This window comes from Microtus ochrogaster, chromosome 2 (assembly GCF_000317375.1).
Source record: "Microtus ochrogaster isolate Prairie Vole_2 chromosome 2, MicOch1.0, whole genome shotgun sequence".
Lineage (NCBI taxonomy): Eukaryota > Metazoa > Chordata > Mammalia > Rodentia > Cricetidae > Microtus > Microtus ochrogaster.
In genome coordinates, this window is record NC_022010.1 from 31087719 (window position 1) to 31101954 (window position 14236).

Below are 14236 nucleotides of genomic sequence, written 5' to 3' on the forward strand. Positions count from 1 at the left end.
CTCTTCCCCTCCTCTCCCTTTCCCTCCCTCCCCTCCTTTTCTGCCTCCCCCTCTCTTTCTTTCTTTCCTTCTTTCATTCATGTGTATGAATGTTGTCTGTATGTATGTGTGGTGTGTGGTGGCAGTGCCCATGATGTCCAGAAGAGGACATCAAGTCCCTTGAAACTGGACTGAACAGATAGTTGTGAGCTGCCATGTGGGTACTGGGAACTGAACCTGGGTCCTCTGCAAGAACATCAAATTCTCTTATTAAGTGAATCACCTCTCTAGACTTGGGGATGGCTTTTTCTTTTTCTCCTTCCTGAGACAGGGTTTCTCTGTATAGCCCTAGCTGTCCTGGAACTCAGTCTGTAAACCAGGCTGTCTTTGAATTCAGAGATCTGTCTGCCTCTGCCTCCCTAGTGCTGGATCTGAAGTTTGTGTGCCACCACGCCTGGCTTGGGATGTCATTTTCAACACGTTTTGAGAGACATATTCAAGCTGTAGCAGTTGCCATCTGTCCTCCAAGGCTCTTTAGGGACCTTAGGGGTGCTTCTCAGACAAGAAAGACATGTTAATGGTCTTTTAAAGATGACTATTTTTATTCAATGTGCATTGGTATTTTGCCTGGAAGTATGTCTGTGTGAGCTGGCGTTACAGACAGCTGTGAGCTGCCATGTGGGTGCTGGGAATTGAACCTGGGTCTTCTGGAAGAAGAATCAGTGTGCCTAACCACTGAGTCATCTCCAGCCCCATGTATTAAGATTCTTTATGACATTGTATCTTAGATACTTTTCTATGTGATGACAAAACACCATGTTCAAGGCAGCTTATGAAGGAAAGCATTTTATTTGGAGCTCACAGTTCCATAGTCTGTGACCATCGTGGTGGCGAGCATAGCCGCAGCCAGGCTGGCATGGTAGTGGGGTGGTAGCTATGAGCTCACATCTGGTCCACAAGCATGAGTCAGAGAGACATAGGAAGATTTTTGAAACCTGCAAGGCCATCCAACAAGGCCACCTCTCGTGATCTTCCCAGCAGTTCCACCAACTGGGGGCCAAGCTTTCAAATATGTGAGCCTATGGCAACCATTCTCATTCCAATCTCCATACTGATGTCTGAGCTCCACAGATAAAGATGATAGCTGGAGGGCTGGAGAGATGGCTCAGGGGCTAAGAGCACTGGCTGCTCTTCCAGAAGACCTGGGTTCAATTCTCAGCACCCATTAAAAAAAAAGATAATAGCTGGGAGCCCTTTCCATCCTGAGGCGAGTCCTTCCAGCATCTGGACTACGTCTGGTATTCATAAAGCATTTTAGAGTTGACAAGGTCTTTAGAATCAACTTTTCACAAAATGTAATTTTATACAGGAGGAATAAGTTTTTTAATCCAAATAAATGACTTGCCTAAAATCACATGCAAAGGACACAACTCATGCTGAAGAGGTGGCTCAGGGGCTAAGAGCACTGGCTGCTCTTGCAGAGAATCTGGCTTTGATTCTCAGCACTTGCATAGTAGCTCATGAACATCTGTAATTCAATTCTAGGGGATCTCATGCCCTCTGCTGGGCACAGTGGGTACTGCACACACACGGTGCACATACCTACGTGCAAGCACTCACACATAAAATAAAGAGAAAGCAATCAAAGGCACAACCTTGTTGCAGATTCTAGAGCAATGCAGGTGCTCATGGTTCCTGCTTTGCCCCCTTTCGACCTAGCCTCCTTACTATAGGGAAGCATTTAGCTCCATCCTCAAGTCTTGTCACCACATGTTAATCCATATTATTCATCTTTATTCACTGTGTTGCTAGTTCACTTGAATGATGGAATTCATCTTTGCCTCTTTCATTTTAAACACAGGATTCAGAGCAGAGCATTCTATCAAGGAAGCATGACATAGGTAAGTGATGAACTTTTGTTCCTTTTACATCCGTGTGGTATGGCAAGTGTGCATATGTATATTTGCATGTGTATGGGTGCACGTGTGTATGTACATGTATGTGTGTGTGCATGTGATGGAGGCCATCTCGTGTCTTTCTCATTTGCTCTCCTTTTTGTGTACCGGAACGGGGTCTCTCCCTGAACTGGTAGCTCCACCGATTTGGTAAGCCTGTGGCTATCTTGCCCCGGCTTTTCTGTCTCTGCCTAATGAGTCTCATTTTTAAGTGGGTTCTGGGGATCCAGACTCAAGCCCTGTACTTGCTCAGCCCGCCCTTAATCCTCTGAATCATCTCTAAGGAAGATTTTTTTTTTATTAGCCAGAGGCCATACTTTATTAGCTCTGAGCTCTAGTTCCCCTTCTCCCGTACAGTTTTGGTTCCATGTCGTCATCCAGCCGGGCCAGCAGCCACAAGACCCACTTTGCCCCCAGCACTTTGCCCCACTCTCTTTGGATAGTGGAGGGTTTGCCAATGTGCTGGCGGTTCACACCTCTGAGGGCTGCGCCACAGGATTCATGGCCACATCCCGTACTTGTGGCCAGAAGTTCCTTTTGGCCTTGTACTTGTGGTAGGCACGGCCAGCCTTTAAGATAGGTTTGTCAGTCCTGTGCACTCTTTGCTGCCGAAAACTAGATTAATCTGGTTCTTCTCTGGAGTGGGTTGGAACCAAGGAGCACGTAAGTAATCTGCCATTCAATATTCTCCCCTCAGCTCTACCACCCAGACCCAGATAACTCCACCCAACAGATCCTGTCCCCAGGACAGGTCCTATAGTCCCCTCTGTGGAAAGGCCATGATGCCTCAGGTTTTATTTGACTCCTGGTACCATTTACACTTTGAAGGCAGTTAGTCCATAGTCTAAGCATCTTAGCCTGGGCGCTATATGTCTTTTTACAGAATGTTTCTTCTATGGGGAAGCTACAGAGATAGGGTCGACTGTGGGCTCTAGGGTAACCCCACTTCTTCCTCCACTACTGTATATAGGGGTATACCGTGATCTAGTGTTGAAAGCTGCAGCCCTTCCAAAAAAAATCCAGCAGATCCTCTGTGAGCAGCCCCACTGCCTTCTCTGTTCCCACATCACCCCATGGTCACCTCTGACTCTCTATCCAGTTTGGTGTTACCAGGTCCTGGCACTGGACTGGGCTCTGATGCATCCACACTGCCTCTGAGCGGGTTACTGATGATGTCTGCAGATGGAGTGTGTAGCCTACATGATTGTAGTGCACAGAAAAGGAAGGGCCAGTATGATCCCAGCTATGTGAAGAAGCAAGGGGCGAACATGACTAACACAATGAAGATGCCTGAGAGGGGAAGAGTTTACTTTTGTTTTCCTCCAGTAGTCTCTTCCCTGCGTTGAGGATCTGTTGTCTTAGTGAGAAGATCAATGGGAGCTTTGCTGCACTGGCAGAGGCAGCAGGTCTTGCTTGCTATGGTGAGCAGAGGATTAGCCTTTTAACAGGTGGATTCCTGCAATAACGAGTTCATTAGGAAATGATCTGGATTTAGGAGATGCTATAAGGGTTAACGCAAAGAACGCCTGTGTATCCACAGCCCAGGTTAAGAAGTAAAACATTACTGAGCGTACATATCACGAGTTATGTTTATTGCTCATGGAAGCTTTAACACTTTTAAGGGACATAGGCATAGTGTGTATACTGTGTTGGGGACCAGCCTTGACAAAATATCACTTGCCAGGGTAGGGGTATGGGGATCAGAAAAATCAGTAAAGAATATGAAAATGCGAGTAAAAATAATAAGACAGAAACATAGGACAGTATTGGGAGGGCATTCCAGTGAATACCAAAGTTGCCTGTGTTTAATTTTCCTTATACTTTTATACTCCTGTACCAAAGGGAGAAGAGGGCAACAAAAGACTTCTTTAACATGATACAAAGGACAACTCGAACAGTTAATTACTTCAACACTTTGAGACATCAAGTCATTAGCATTCTGTTGTTAAGGCAGTGAAGCCACACTAGACACTGAAGGCAGCCAGGTTAAACTTCCTGTTAACAAAAGAAGGAGCAGAAGTACACATATCCTGACCATCTGTCAGGGTGGAGTGGATCTACCTGTGTGTGCCATCTTAATGTCAGAAGAACCAAGTGACCACATCCTGGGTCAGGATGTGTAGCCCTGGTTGTTGTTAACAATTTTGAACAACCCCAAACTCTTTGACCTTCAACAAGGTGGACATAGGCTCATATTTTTGGGCCTCCACAATACTGGGTAGTTTTTATTGTAAACTTTGCACAAACTAGAGATGTCTAGAGAGAATAAACATCAGTTGAAGAATTGCCTTCATCAGCTGGGCTCATGGGCACATCTGCGGGGCTTTTTCTTGACTACTAACGAATGGAGAAATGCCTTGCCCACTGTGGGCAGTGCCATACTTAGGCAGGTGGACCTGGACTGTATAAGAAACCAGCTTGAGCAAGCCAGGGAGAGCAAGCCACTAAGCAGCATCCCTCCGTGGTCTCTCCGTCAGTTCCTGCTTCAGGCTCCTGCCTTGAGTTCCTGCCTTGGCTTCTCTGGACGCTGGTCTGTAACCTGTCATCCAAATCGACCCTTTTCTCTGTAGGCTGTCTTTAGTCGTGGTGTTTATCACAGTAACGGAATAAATCAGAGCAATATTATCTACTCGATGGATATTTCTGCTTATGTTTTGTAAATTACTGATTTATACAGTTTTTTCCTTCTCTTTTTGTGTCTTGTCAGTATTACAGCATTCTACCTATGAGATTTATCTAGAGAATCTTGATTTAGACATGTTGTCTTAGCTACTGTTTTAATTAATTAGTCGTAGTTAATTAAACCATGCTAATCAATTTTTATTGCTGTATAGTATTCTGATTTGTTTATATTGCTGGTGAATAGTCTGGTGGCTTCCATTTTTTTCTTTCCATGTGCTTTCTTAAGGGTGACTAGAAGGGTGGGATTCTGGGTCACTAAGAAAAATACATCTTTACAGGAAGTGATGGCATACTCTTTTAATCCCAGCACTTGGGAGGCAGAGGCAGGTGGAGTTCTGAGTTTAAGGCCAGCCTGGGCTACAAGAGTTAGTTCCAGGATAGGCACCACAGCTACAGAGAAACTTCGTCTTGAAAAACAACAACAAAAACAAAAAGAGAAGAAGACATCTTCAATTTAGTTAAAATTTGAAAGCATATCAATCCCCTAAGCTTATTTATTCCATTCCCTGTTTTAGTATTTTTAAAGTATTTATTTTATGTTAATGAATGTTTTGCCTGCCTGTATATTTGTTTACCATGTATGTTTAGGGGCCAAATCCCTCACAACTAGAGTTACAGATATTTTTGAGCTTCTGTGTGGGTGCTGAGAACTAAACCCTAGCTGTGCAAGAGTAATAAGTGCTCTTAACCGCTGAGCCATCTCTAGCCTCTATTTCATGTTTAACAAAAGCCACCTTTACAACTTGGCTTTGTGATGTTGGTTTCTATCAGTGATTCTCAACCTGTGGGTCACAACCCCTCAGGGGCAAATGACCCTTTCACAGGGATCTCATAGCAGATACCCTTCATATTAGATAATTACATTGCAATTCATAACAGCAGCAAATTACAATTATAAAGTGGCAAAGAGGTAATTTTATGGTTGGGACTCAGCACAGCATGGACTAAGGGTCGCGGCGTCAGGGAGGTTGAGAAGCACTGGTTTATATTCAATGCTTCAGGGGGAGCCGCTCACAGGTAGTGTTTGCCTGAGATGGGAGACGCCCCTTAAGCTCTACCCCGTGCTCAGTGTATGGAGCCAGGAAGCCAGCTTAAAATAGAGTATATCCATGGACTGTTCCCGTTCATACCGACCGGGAAATGAGGTTGGCTGTATTCAGTAGGTTGCCCAGAATTTCCTTTTAAAATTTTTATTGAGTTTTATTTAGCCAAAGAGCATTTCTGGTTATTTTTAGGCCCTAGATGGCTCACTGTGGAACTATCAGTTGCGTGACTATTTAGACAAAAAAAAAATGAATGGAACTCCAGAACCAAATGGAACAATAAAACATAATAGAATACAATTAAAGTCCAATTAGCATCCCTGAGCTGAAATGTCGAAGATGGAGGCTTCTGGTGGGAGGAAGGCCCTCATGTCGATTTGCCATAAACCAGGCTGAAGGCCACAAGTGACATCTTGCTGTACCCTGGCACTGTTGTCTCGACTCTGTTTATTTCATTGTAAGTTCAGAATCTGAGGCGGTCTTATCCGCCTCCGTGACACGTGACCTGAGCAGCCCCATTGGTCTTGGGGGTTTTCCCGAGATAGTTGGAGGCTTGCTCCCTGCTCACTGTTGTAAAGCTGAGCGTACTGAGGCAAGTCCTGCCGTCAGCATGGCGTGTGCCGTCAGCATGGCGTGTGCCGTCAGCGTGCCGTGTGTGCACCGTGCTCAGTGTGCCGTGTGCCATGCGCCGTGCACTCTGTGCGCTGCTTGCTACCAGCCTGATTCTGTGGGATGGTCATGGCTGGTTTCCTGGAGATAGCACCCAATCTTGGCTAGGTGCCTTGCGATTGAGGGTAGAGATTATTGCCTTGATTATTTGTAAATCCTTGTGGCCTCTAAAATCTTTTTTTTGTTGTTGTTGTTGGTTTTCTTTCTTTTCTTTTTTTTTTTTTTTTTTTGTTTTTCGAGACAGGGTTTCTCTGTGGCTTGGAGCCTGTCCTGGAACTAGCTCTGTAGACCAGGCTGGTCTCGAACTCACAGAGATCCGCCTACCTCTGCCTCCCAAGTGCTGGGATTAAAGGCGTGCGCCACCACTCATATTTGGTTTCTAGCCATAAATAAAGGACATTGAGCCTCTAATTCGCAATATTAGAGAAACTAAATAAGAAGGTGAACCCAAAGAAAAACATATAGGTATCCTCCTGAATATTAACCTTCATCAGGCGATGAAAGGAGACAGAGACCCACATTGGAGCACCGGACAGAAATCTCAAGGTCCAAATCAGGAGCAGAAGGAGGGGGAGCACGAGCAAGGAACTCAGGACCGCGAGGGGTACACCCACACACTGAGACAATGGGGATGATCTTTCGGGAATTCACCAAGACCAGCTAGCCTGGGTCTGAAAAAGCATGGGATAAAACCGGACTTACATAGCAGACAATGAGGACTACTGAGAACTCAAGAACAATGGCAATGGGTTTTTGATCCTACTGCACATACTGGCTTTGGGGGAGCCTAGGCAGTTTGGATGCTCAACTTACTAAACCTGGATGGAGGTGGGCGGTCCTTGGACTTCCCACAGGTCAGGGAACCCTGATTGCTCTTCCAGCTGATGAGGGAGCGGGACTTGATCAGGGGAGGGGGAGGGAAATGGGAGGCGGTGGCGGGGAGGAGGCAGAAATCCTTAATAAATAAATAAATTAAAAAAAAAATCCTTGTGGCCTCACGGGATGTAGACCGCCACTTTTAAGTATCACAGTAAAAGGCCGCCTGGAACATTCTTGCATATTGCGTATTAGTTTGCCAAGGTTGCTGTAGTTTAAATATGACGTGTTCTCGCAAAAGCTGTATGTTGAAGGCTTGGTCGCCAGCCCACAGCACCACCTGGAATTGTGACACATTGAAGAGGGGAGAAGCTAGGGGACTGGGCAAGGTCCTTGAAGGGGACATTGGGATCCTGGCTTTTGTTTCCTGGGCTTCAGTGAGGTAAATAGGCCCAGTGTTTGTTGCTCTTGTGCCCCTGTGACCACAGTCCCTGGCAGAGATGGCTTATAGGAGGGAAGGTTTATCTGGGCTCCCGATTTCAGAGCGTTTCAGTCAGTGGGGAAGTCTGTAGTACTGGGACTGTGCAGGTCACAGCCAATCTGGAAGCAGAATGTGAGCCAGGAACCAGGGATGGGGCTAACTGCCTAGTGACCTACTTCTGCAGGAGGCTCCACATGGTCATGAAGGTTCCACAGCCTCTCATAGTAGCAGTGGCAGGTGGGCCCAAGCTTTCAGAATGAGCCTGGGAGGGACATTCCAAATTTGAATCCCAACGGGCACCACACACCCCACATTCCCTTCCACGACACACCGACACACCGTGTTGCGGTTTCAAAATCAAGGCCAAGTGAGCACCACCAAAACTTGAGCCAAAGGAAACTTCTGCTTTCTATAAATTTGCCTGTGTCCGTCTTTTGTTATCTCAGAATTTTGGAGGCTAAAATCCACAGTGAAGCTGTCTGCATGGTTGGCTCCCGAGGGCTGTGGTCCTTTCTTGGCTTACAGATAACCATGCCTGTGTTTTCACACCATCTTTCCCCTGTGGTGTGAGTGTTCCTTTCCCCTCCTCTGTAAGGACAGAGTCATACCGGGTAAGGAGCCTCAGTTTGGCCTGATGACTCTTGAACACCCAGCGCCAAACGGGATCATCTTGTGAAGTATAGAACTCAGAACGTGCCTTTTGGAGGGGACACAGTTCACACCATAGCACAGTGTAGGGTTATGTTGGGACCATTGGAAGGTCCCTGGGTGGTGTGGCAGGTTTGTTTTGCAGATCCAGAGTTGTCGTCTGTTCCCCAAGGCTCCATCTAATGCAGTGAGCTTGTTTGTTTGACACTTCTAGGAAGGAAGTTTTGGACGTTGCTTTAAAAGCGGAGGAGATTTTGGTTCTAGAGTTATATAAATGAAAGATTTCCAGGACTGGGGGAATGACTCACTGGCTGCCCTTGCAGAAGACCTGGGTTCAGTTCCCAGCACCCACGGGGCAGCTCATAGCTGCTGTAATTCCAGTTTCAGGGTATCTGACGCCCCCTTCTGGCCTCTATGGGCACTGCATGCACGTGGTGCACATACACACATGCAGGCAAAACACCTCTACATGTAAAAATTTAAAAAGTGTAGAATTTTCCCATCAGAGTTGATTGCTTGTATGCTTGCTTTAAAACTGCACTCTTACACTTACATTCAAGTTCATTTTAATCAAGGTTGAAAAAAAAATAACTTGCGAACTTTTTGTTTGTTTGTTTTAGATTTAAAAGAAATTGTGTTTGTCATCCAGAGTCAAAGTAATTCTTTTCACGCCAAGAGAGCAGAAGAGCTGAAAAGGAGCATCTTAAAGCAGGCTGCAAATCTGACACAGGTATGCAGAGAAGATCCGGGGTATGTAGGGGTCATTATGTATGCATTGAGATAGTTATGTTTTCCTGAATCTGTAGAAAATCAATTTTATTTAGATGAGAACAACCCTTTGGACTCATTGTACTAATTTCATGTTGAATATTGCTGAAAATGTTCTCTCATGGTATGCATATACTTAATTACAAGAGTTCTGTAATTCTATAGGACTACCATGGCTTTGTCATGGAAGAAATAGCATTTTTTTTTAAAGAAATAGAGATAATTAACATGCAAACTTTTGACAATAAGTTCTAAGGCAATTTTCATGTAGAAATAACATTTTCATTAATCTTACTGTAGCACTCCCTCTATGAGTCTCTTCCTCTGTGGTTTTTTAATTGGATGCTATTAATTGAACCTTTGATCTGATTTATAGTGTAATACCCCAGGATTATGGAGAGAAAAATATACACACGCAGCTCCTTTTTAATGACATTTAAAAGAAGTGTGAACTGAATCTCAGGTTCTTCTGAATAATGTAGGTGTTTTGAACAAACTCTACCTTCTTGTAGGTCATTTCCTTTGTTTGATGAGGACACAGTTCAAGCCTCCTAGTGGGTATCTGAAGCCACAGACGGACCCAGATTATTCTATTTTCCATGTTTTACACACACACACACACACACACACACACACACACACACACACACGCACACACACACCCCTTTATTACCTAAGGAAAAATTAATTTATAAACTAAGCACAATAAGAGATTAGCAGTACCTAAAAGCAGAGTGGTTAGAACAGTATGTTCTCAGCCCATTGCCGACGATGCTTTGGACGAGGACCAGGGGGCACTTGAATGACAGTAGTCAGCTCTGTATCACATGACTGACTGTCAACCAGTGGGTGAGCATAAACTGTGAGGATGTGCTGGATGCCTGATAGGTGTCTGGCAGGGTATTGAGACAGCACAGTATTTTACTGTATGTATCAGAATATCACACAGTTTTAAGGCTGACAGTTATGTATGGTATTTCTCATGTATTTTTCAACCACAGTTGACCCTGGGGAGCTGAGACTGAAGATAAGGAAGTCTGCTGTCCTGTCTCGGACGCTTTCTTCTTTCTCTCTCTCCTCTTCTTTCCCTTATCCCTTTCCCACTTCCTCCTCTTCCTCTCCTTCTTCCTTCCCTTCTTCCTCCATCTCCCACCTCATCCCCTTTTTCTCCCTTCTCCATTTCCCTCTCTTCCTTCTTCTCTTCCTCCTTCTATCTTTTCTCCTTCTTCTTGCTTTGAGACAGGTCTCACTATGTAGCCATGGCTGACTTGGAACTTGTTATGTAGATCAGGCTGGTCTTGAACTCACAGAAATCTGCATGCTTCTGCCTCCCGACTCTGGGATTAAAAACAGGTACCAGCATGTCTGGCAGACATTTTCTTCTTTAAGAAGCCCAGAAACACACATGCATGCATACATGCGTGCAGGCACCCCTCCAAGTCCTCTGTCTGCATGGTTGCCTTGGCCTTCAAGACTGCCCATCTGTGCTCTCTCTTGCTTCTTATCATGCTCTGCTCCACTCTGCTGCACTGGAGAAGCTGCTGAGATGCAGTGTAGGGTACCACAGGGAGAAGGGGACACTAGTGGCCTGAATAATCACTCTTGGGTTCAGGCAACCATGGCCTGAATGAACTCCCCCAGTGAGACCTTGTGTAGTTAGTGATGACTTCAGACACACCGAGACTGGATCGCTTACTCTCGTGGGAACCACGGGCACACTTTACTTTCCCCGTCGTAGAAGCAGTTTCATGTGTTTATGTGATCATTCTCTGTTTAAACGGTGCTATGGCTCTTGTCAATCATGTGGCTGTCAAACATTAGTCTGTGCCAGCCAAGCCTAGGTGGTTGAATTCACTCTGTATTTTCTCTTCTGTACGTTCACCCCACCCTTTTGTTCTTTCTCTTCATGTCCTGATGTGTGTGTGTGTACGTGGATGCATGTGTGTATGTGCACACATGTGCATCTGGCAGTCTCCTTGGCACTTTGTAGCAGGGCAGTGCTCCTCGGACTGGGCTCATAGTGGTGATGAGACCTCTGGGTATTTGTTGATGGGAAGCAATAGAAATTGTAAAAGTTCCTCCTTTATTACACACACACACACACACACACACACACACACACACACACACACACACATGGAAGTGCTGTTTGGGAGTGGCTGTGCCTGTTTCCTTTGGGGTCTTGGTTACTGGATACTTAACATTGATTCTAGGCTCTGGGAGAGGGTGGCTAGAGGTTCCCACCAAAGCGAGACCCAGTAGTTGTGATTAGGAATAGAGAATGTGTGCCCCTTTTTGTCTCTAGTAGTTTCGTTTTGTTTCTGGGAGTTGAGCATTAGCTTCCTGCACACGGGACACATACCTGCTCTACTGCTGAGCTTCACTCCCAGCTCCTCCAAAGAGAGGGAATGGATCCAGCAAAACAGTGGTGACCTTCAATAGTTCCTGTGTGTGTGCGAGTGAGTATGTATGTGTATATGTATGTATATATGTTTGTGTGTACGTATGTGTGCATATGTTTGTGTTTATATGTGTATGTATATATAGGTGTGTATACATGTGTGTATGTGTTTGTGTGTATATATGTGTGTATATGATTGTGTATATATGTGTTTGTATATATAGGTGTGTGTATATATGTATATGTCTGTATATATTATGTAAATGGAGACTGTGCTTTCATTTCCTGGCCACCCAGACCTGAATAATCACACAAAACTATTAATTACAACTGTTTGGTCAACGGCTCAAGTGTATTCCTAGCTAGCTCTTATATCTTAAGTTAACCCATTTCTATTATTTTAAATTTTGCCACGAGGCTCATGGTTTGTTGCCTCACATCTTGCTTCTTGGGCAGTTGGTCTGACTCTGCCTTCTTTCTCCCTGCATTCAGTTTAGTTTTCCTGCCTAGTTAGATTTTGCCCTGCCATAAGCCAAAGCAGCTTCTATTTATTTATTTATTACCATTGGGTAATAAAACATGTTCATAGCATATAGAGGGGAATCCCACATCATATATGTGTATGTATATGTGTGCATATGTGTAGGTGTGTGTATGTGTGTGTATGTGTGTGCATGCATATACATATGGGCCTGTGCATGTGTGTATGCCAGTAGACAACCTTGGTGCAATTCTTAAGCAAGCTTCCCTCCCACCCTGCTTTCTTCCCTCCTTCCCTCCCTTCTTTCCTTTCTTTCTTTTTTGAGACAGGATCACTTACTGGCCTGGAGCTTATCCAATAGGCCCAAGAAGGCTAAACTAACTGCCTTAGCCTCAGAATCCACTCATTCCCAGCCTTCTTCCTGGCCTTGGGGTTTTAGATGCATCCTGCCATACATGCCCAGCTTTTATTTGGGTGCTGTGGACCTGAAGTCAGGTCCTCCTGCTTGAATAACAAGCATTTTTAAACAACTCCAGCTTCAGGGGGATCTGATGCCATCTTCTGGCCCCAGAGGGTAACTGCACGGGCGTGCACATAATCCACAAATGTGCACACATTGGTGGTATGGTGATCCTGTGATTACAAGCAGGTGCCACCATGCCTGGATTCTCTGTACCAGCCTGACCCACAGCGTAAGTCACTCCTTGCTGGCCCTGCGTCTGTATCATGTACAAACTCATTGTATTCTTTCCAGTGTGTGCTATTGCCTGTTACCTAGTTATCTTCCTCTCTCACAGACTTTGAAAGCAGAGAACAGGTTGAATCCTGTTAACTTTTGATTACTCAGAACCAAGTGGTTCTCTGGGTTATTCTGACTTCCCCAGATTCATTCCCTTCTCTGAGTTGTGTTCTTTTTGTTGTAATAAATGTTTCTTTTCTTTTCAAAGCAATTGTAAAAGGATTCATTTACTTTATTTTAGGTGTATGAATATTTTGTCTACATGTCTGCCTGTGCACCACTTACACACAATGAAGAGGCCAGAAGAGGGTGTCAGGTCCCTGGAAACTGGAGTTACAGATGGTTGTGAGCCCCCATTTGGGTGCTGGGAACCAAACCCGGGTCTTCTGCAAGAGAAGCCAATGTACTTAATGGCCGAGTCATCTCTCCAGCCCACACATGATCGTCCCAAGGGCACAATTCAGTATATTTCTGTTGGCAGTATATCTCCAGAGACCCTTTATTCCATAAAACCAATACTGTGAACACTAAACATCTCCCTGCTCCCCTCTCCTGTAGCCCCCAGTAACCTTCATTTAACTTCTAGCCTCTGAATGTGAATGGTATGGCTGTCCTAGAAGGGGTGGGGGGAGTCTTGGAATAGTCCTTTGGGGGGGACAAGCTTGTTTCGCTTACTCGTGTTTTTAAGGCTCCTTTTTTTTTTTCAAGAAGAATGGCTGGGAGCTGGAGAGATGTCTCAGTGGTTAGAGCACTGACTGCTCTTCCAGAGGACCTGGGTCTGGTTCCCCACCCACATGGAGGCTCACAGCCACCTGAAACTCTGTTCCCAGGAGGTTCTGACACCTACTTCCGGCCTCTGTGAACACTCCATGTACGTGATTCATAGATACAAGGCAGGAAAACCACGCATCTACATCCAAATAAATGAAAAAACAGCTGTCAGTGTTTGCTGAGGCTAGTGCCTTCAGTCCGGTGTGATGGAGATTTTCATCTGTAGATGCTTTGTTCCTGCTGTCTGTCTGGCATCCCGCCAAGGCCTCTTCATGGTACCTCTGGTCCTGGTGTCTCTCTGTCCTGTGTTCAGATACAGGGTAAGGCAGGACCCACCTCTTCTTTTCTTGTGTGTACCCCCCCACCACCACCCCACACCTACTGGCATGCCAAATACAATATTAGAGACCACGTTCCCATTGATGTTTGTCTCAGCTTTTAAATCTTGGAAGCAGACCCATTTGTTTGAAGCGTTAGACTCTTTTAGCTCTTTGCTTCTCTTTAGTTTTAAAATTTGTATTTAATTTTTATTGTCTTTTCATTTACATCCTCAGTGAGTTAGGACACTGGTTGCCACTAGGTGGCGATATTGGTTTTACATTTAAAGAGGTGTAGTTAAGTAATGCCCATTAAGTACCCCCGGCCCCCAGTGTTTAATTTCTGTGGTAGTAAAATAGAATCTAAAGTGATAAAGAGATCCCCCCTCCTAATTATAAGATCAATTGTTACTGTTACCCTGACATTACATCCCCGGGTAATGTAGAGAGGACAGATTTGTGATACTCAGATTTAATTTGCCGAGG

The 14236-nt window shown here is 45.0% G+C and overlaps 1 protein-coding gene across 1 annotated transcript in view; it reads left to right on the forward strand.

Moving 5' to 3' along the window:
• The window catches only part of B3glct (beta 3-glucosyltransferase), an 87457-nt gene that overhangs the window by 21081 nt on the left and 52140 nt on the right, over positions 1–14236 (forward strand). The window contains exons 3-4 of the mRNA XM_013350863.2: positions 1841–1880; positions 8894–9003. Of these exons, the coding sequence (XP_013206317.1) occupies positions 1841–1880; positions 8894–9003 (150 nt within the window). The remainder of the gene's footprint in view (positions 1–1840; positions 1881–8893; positions 9004–14236) is intronic.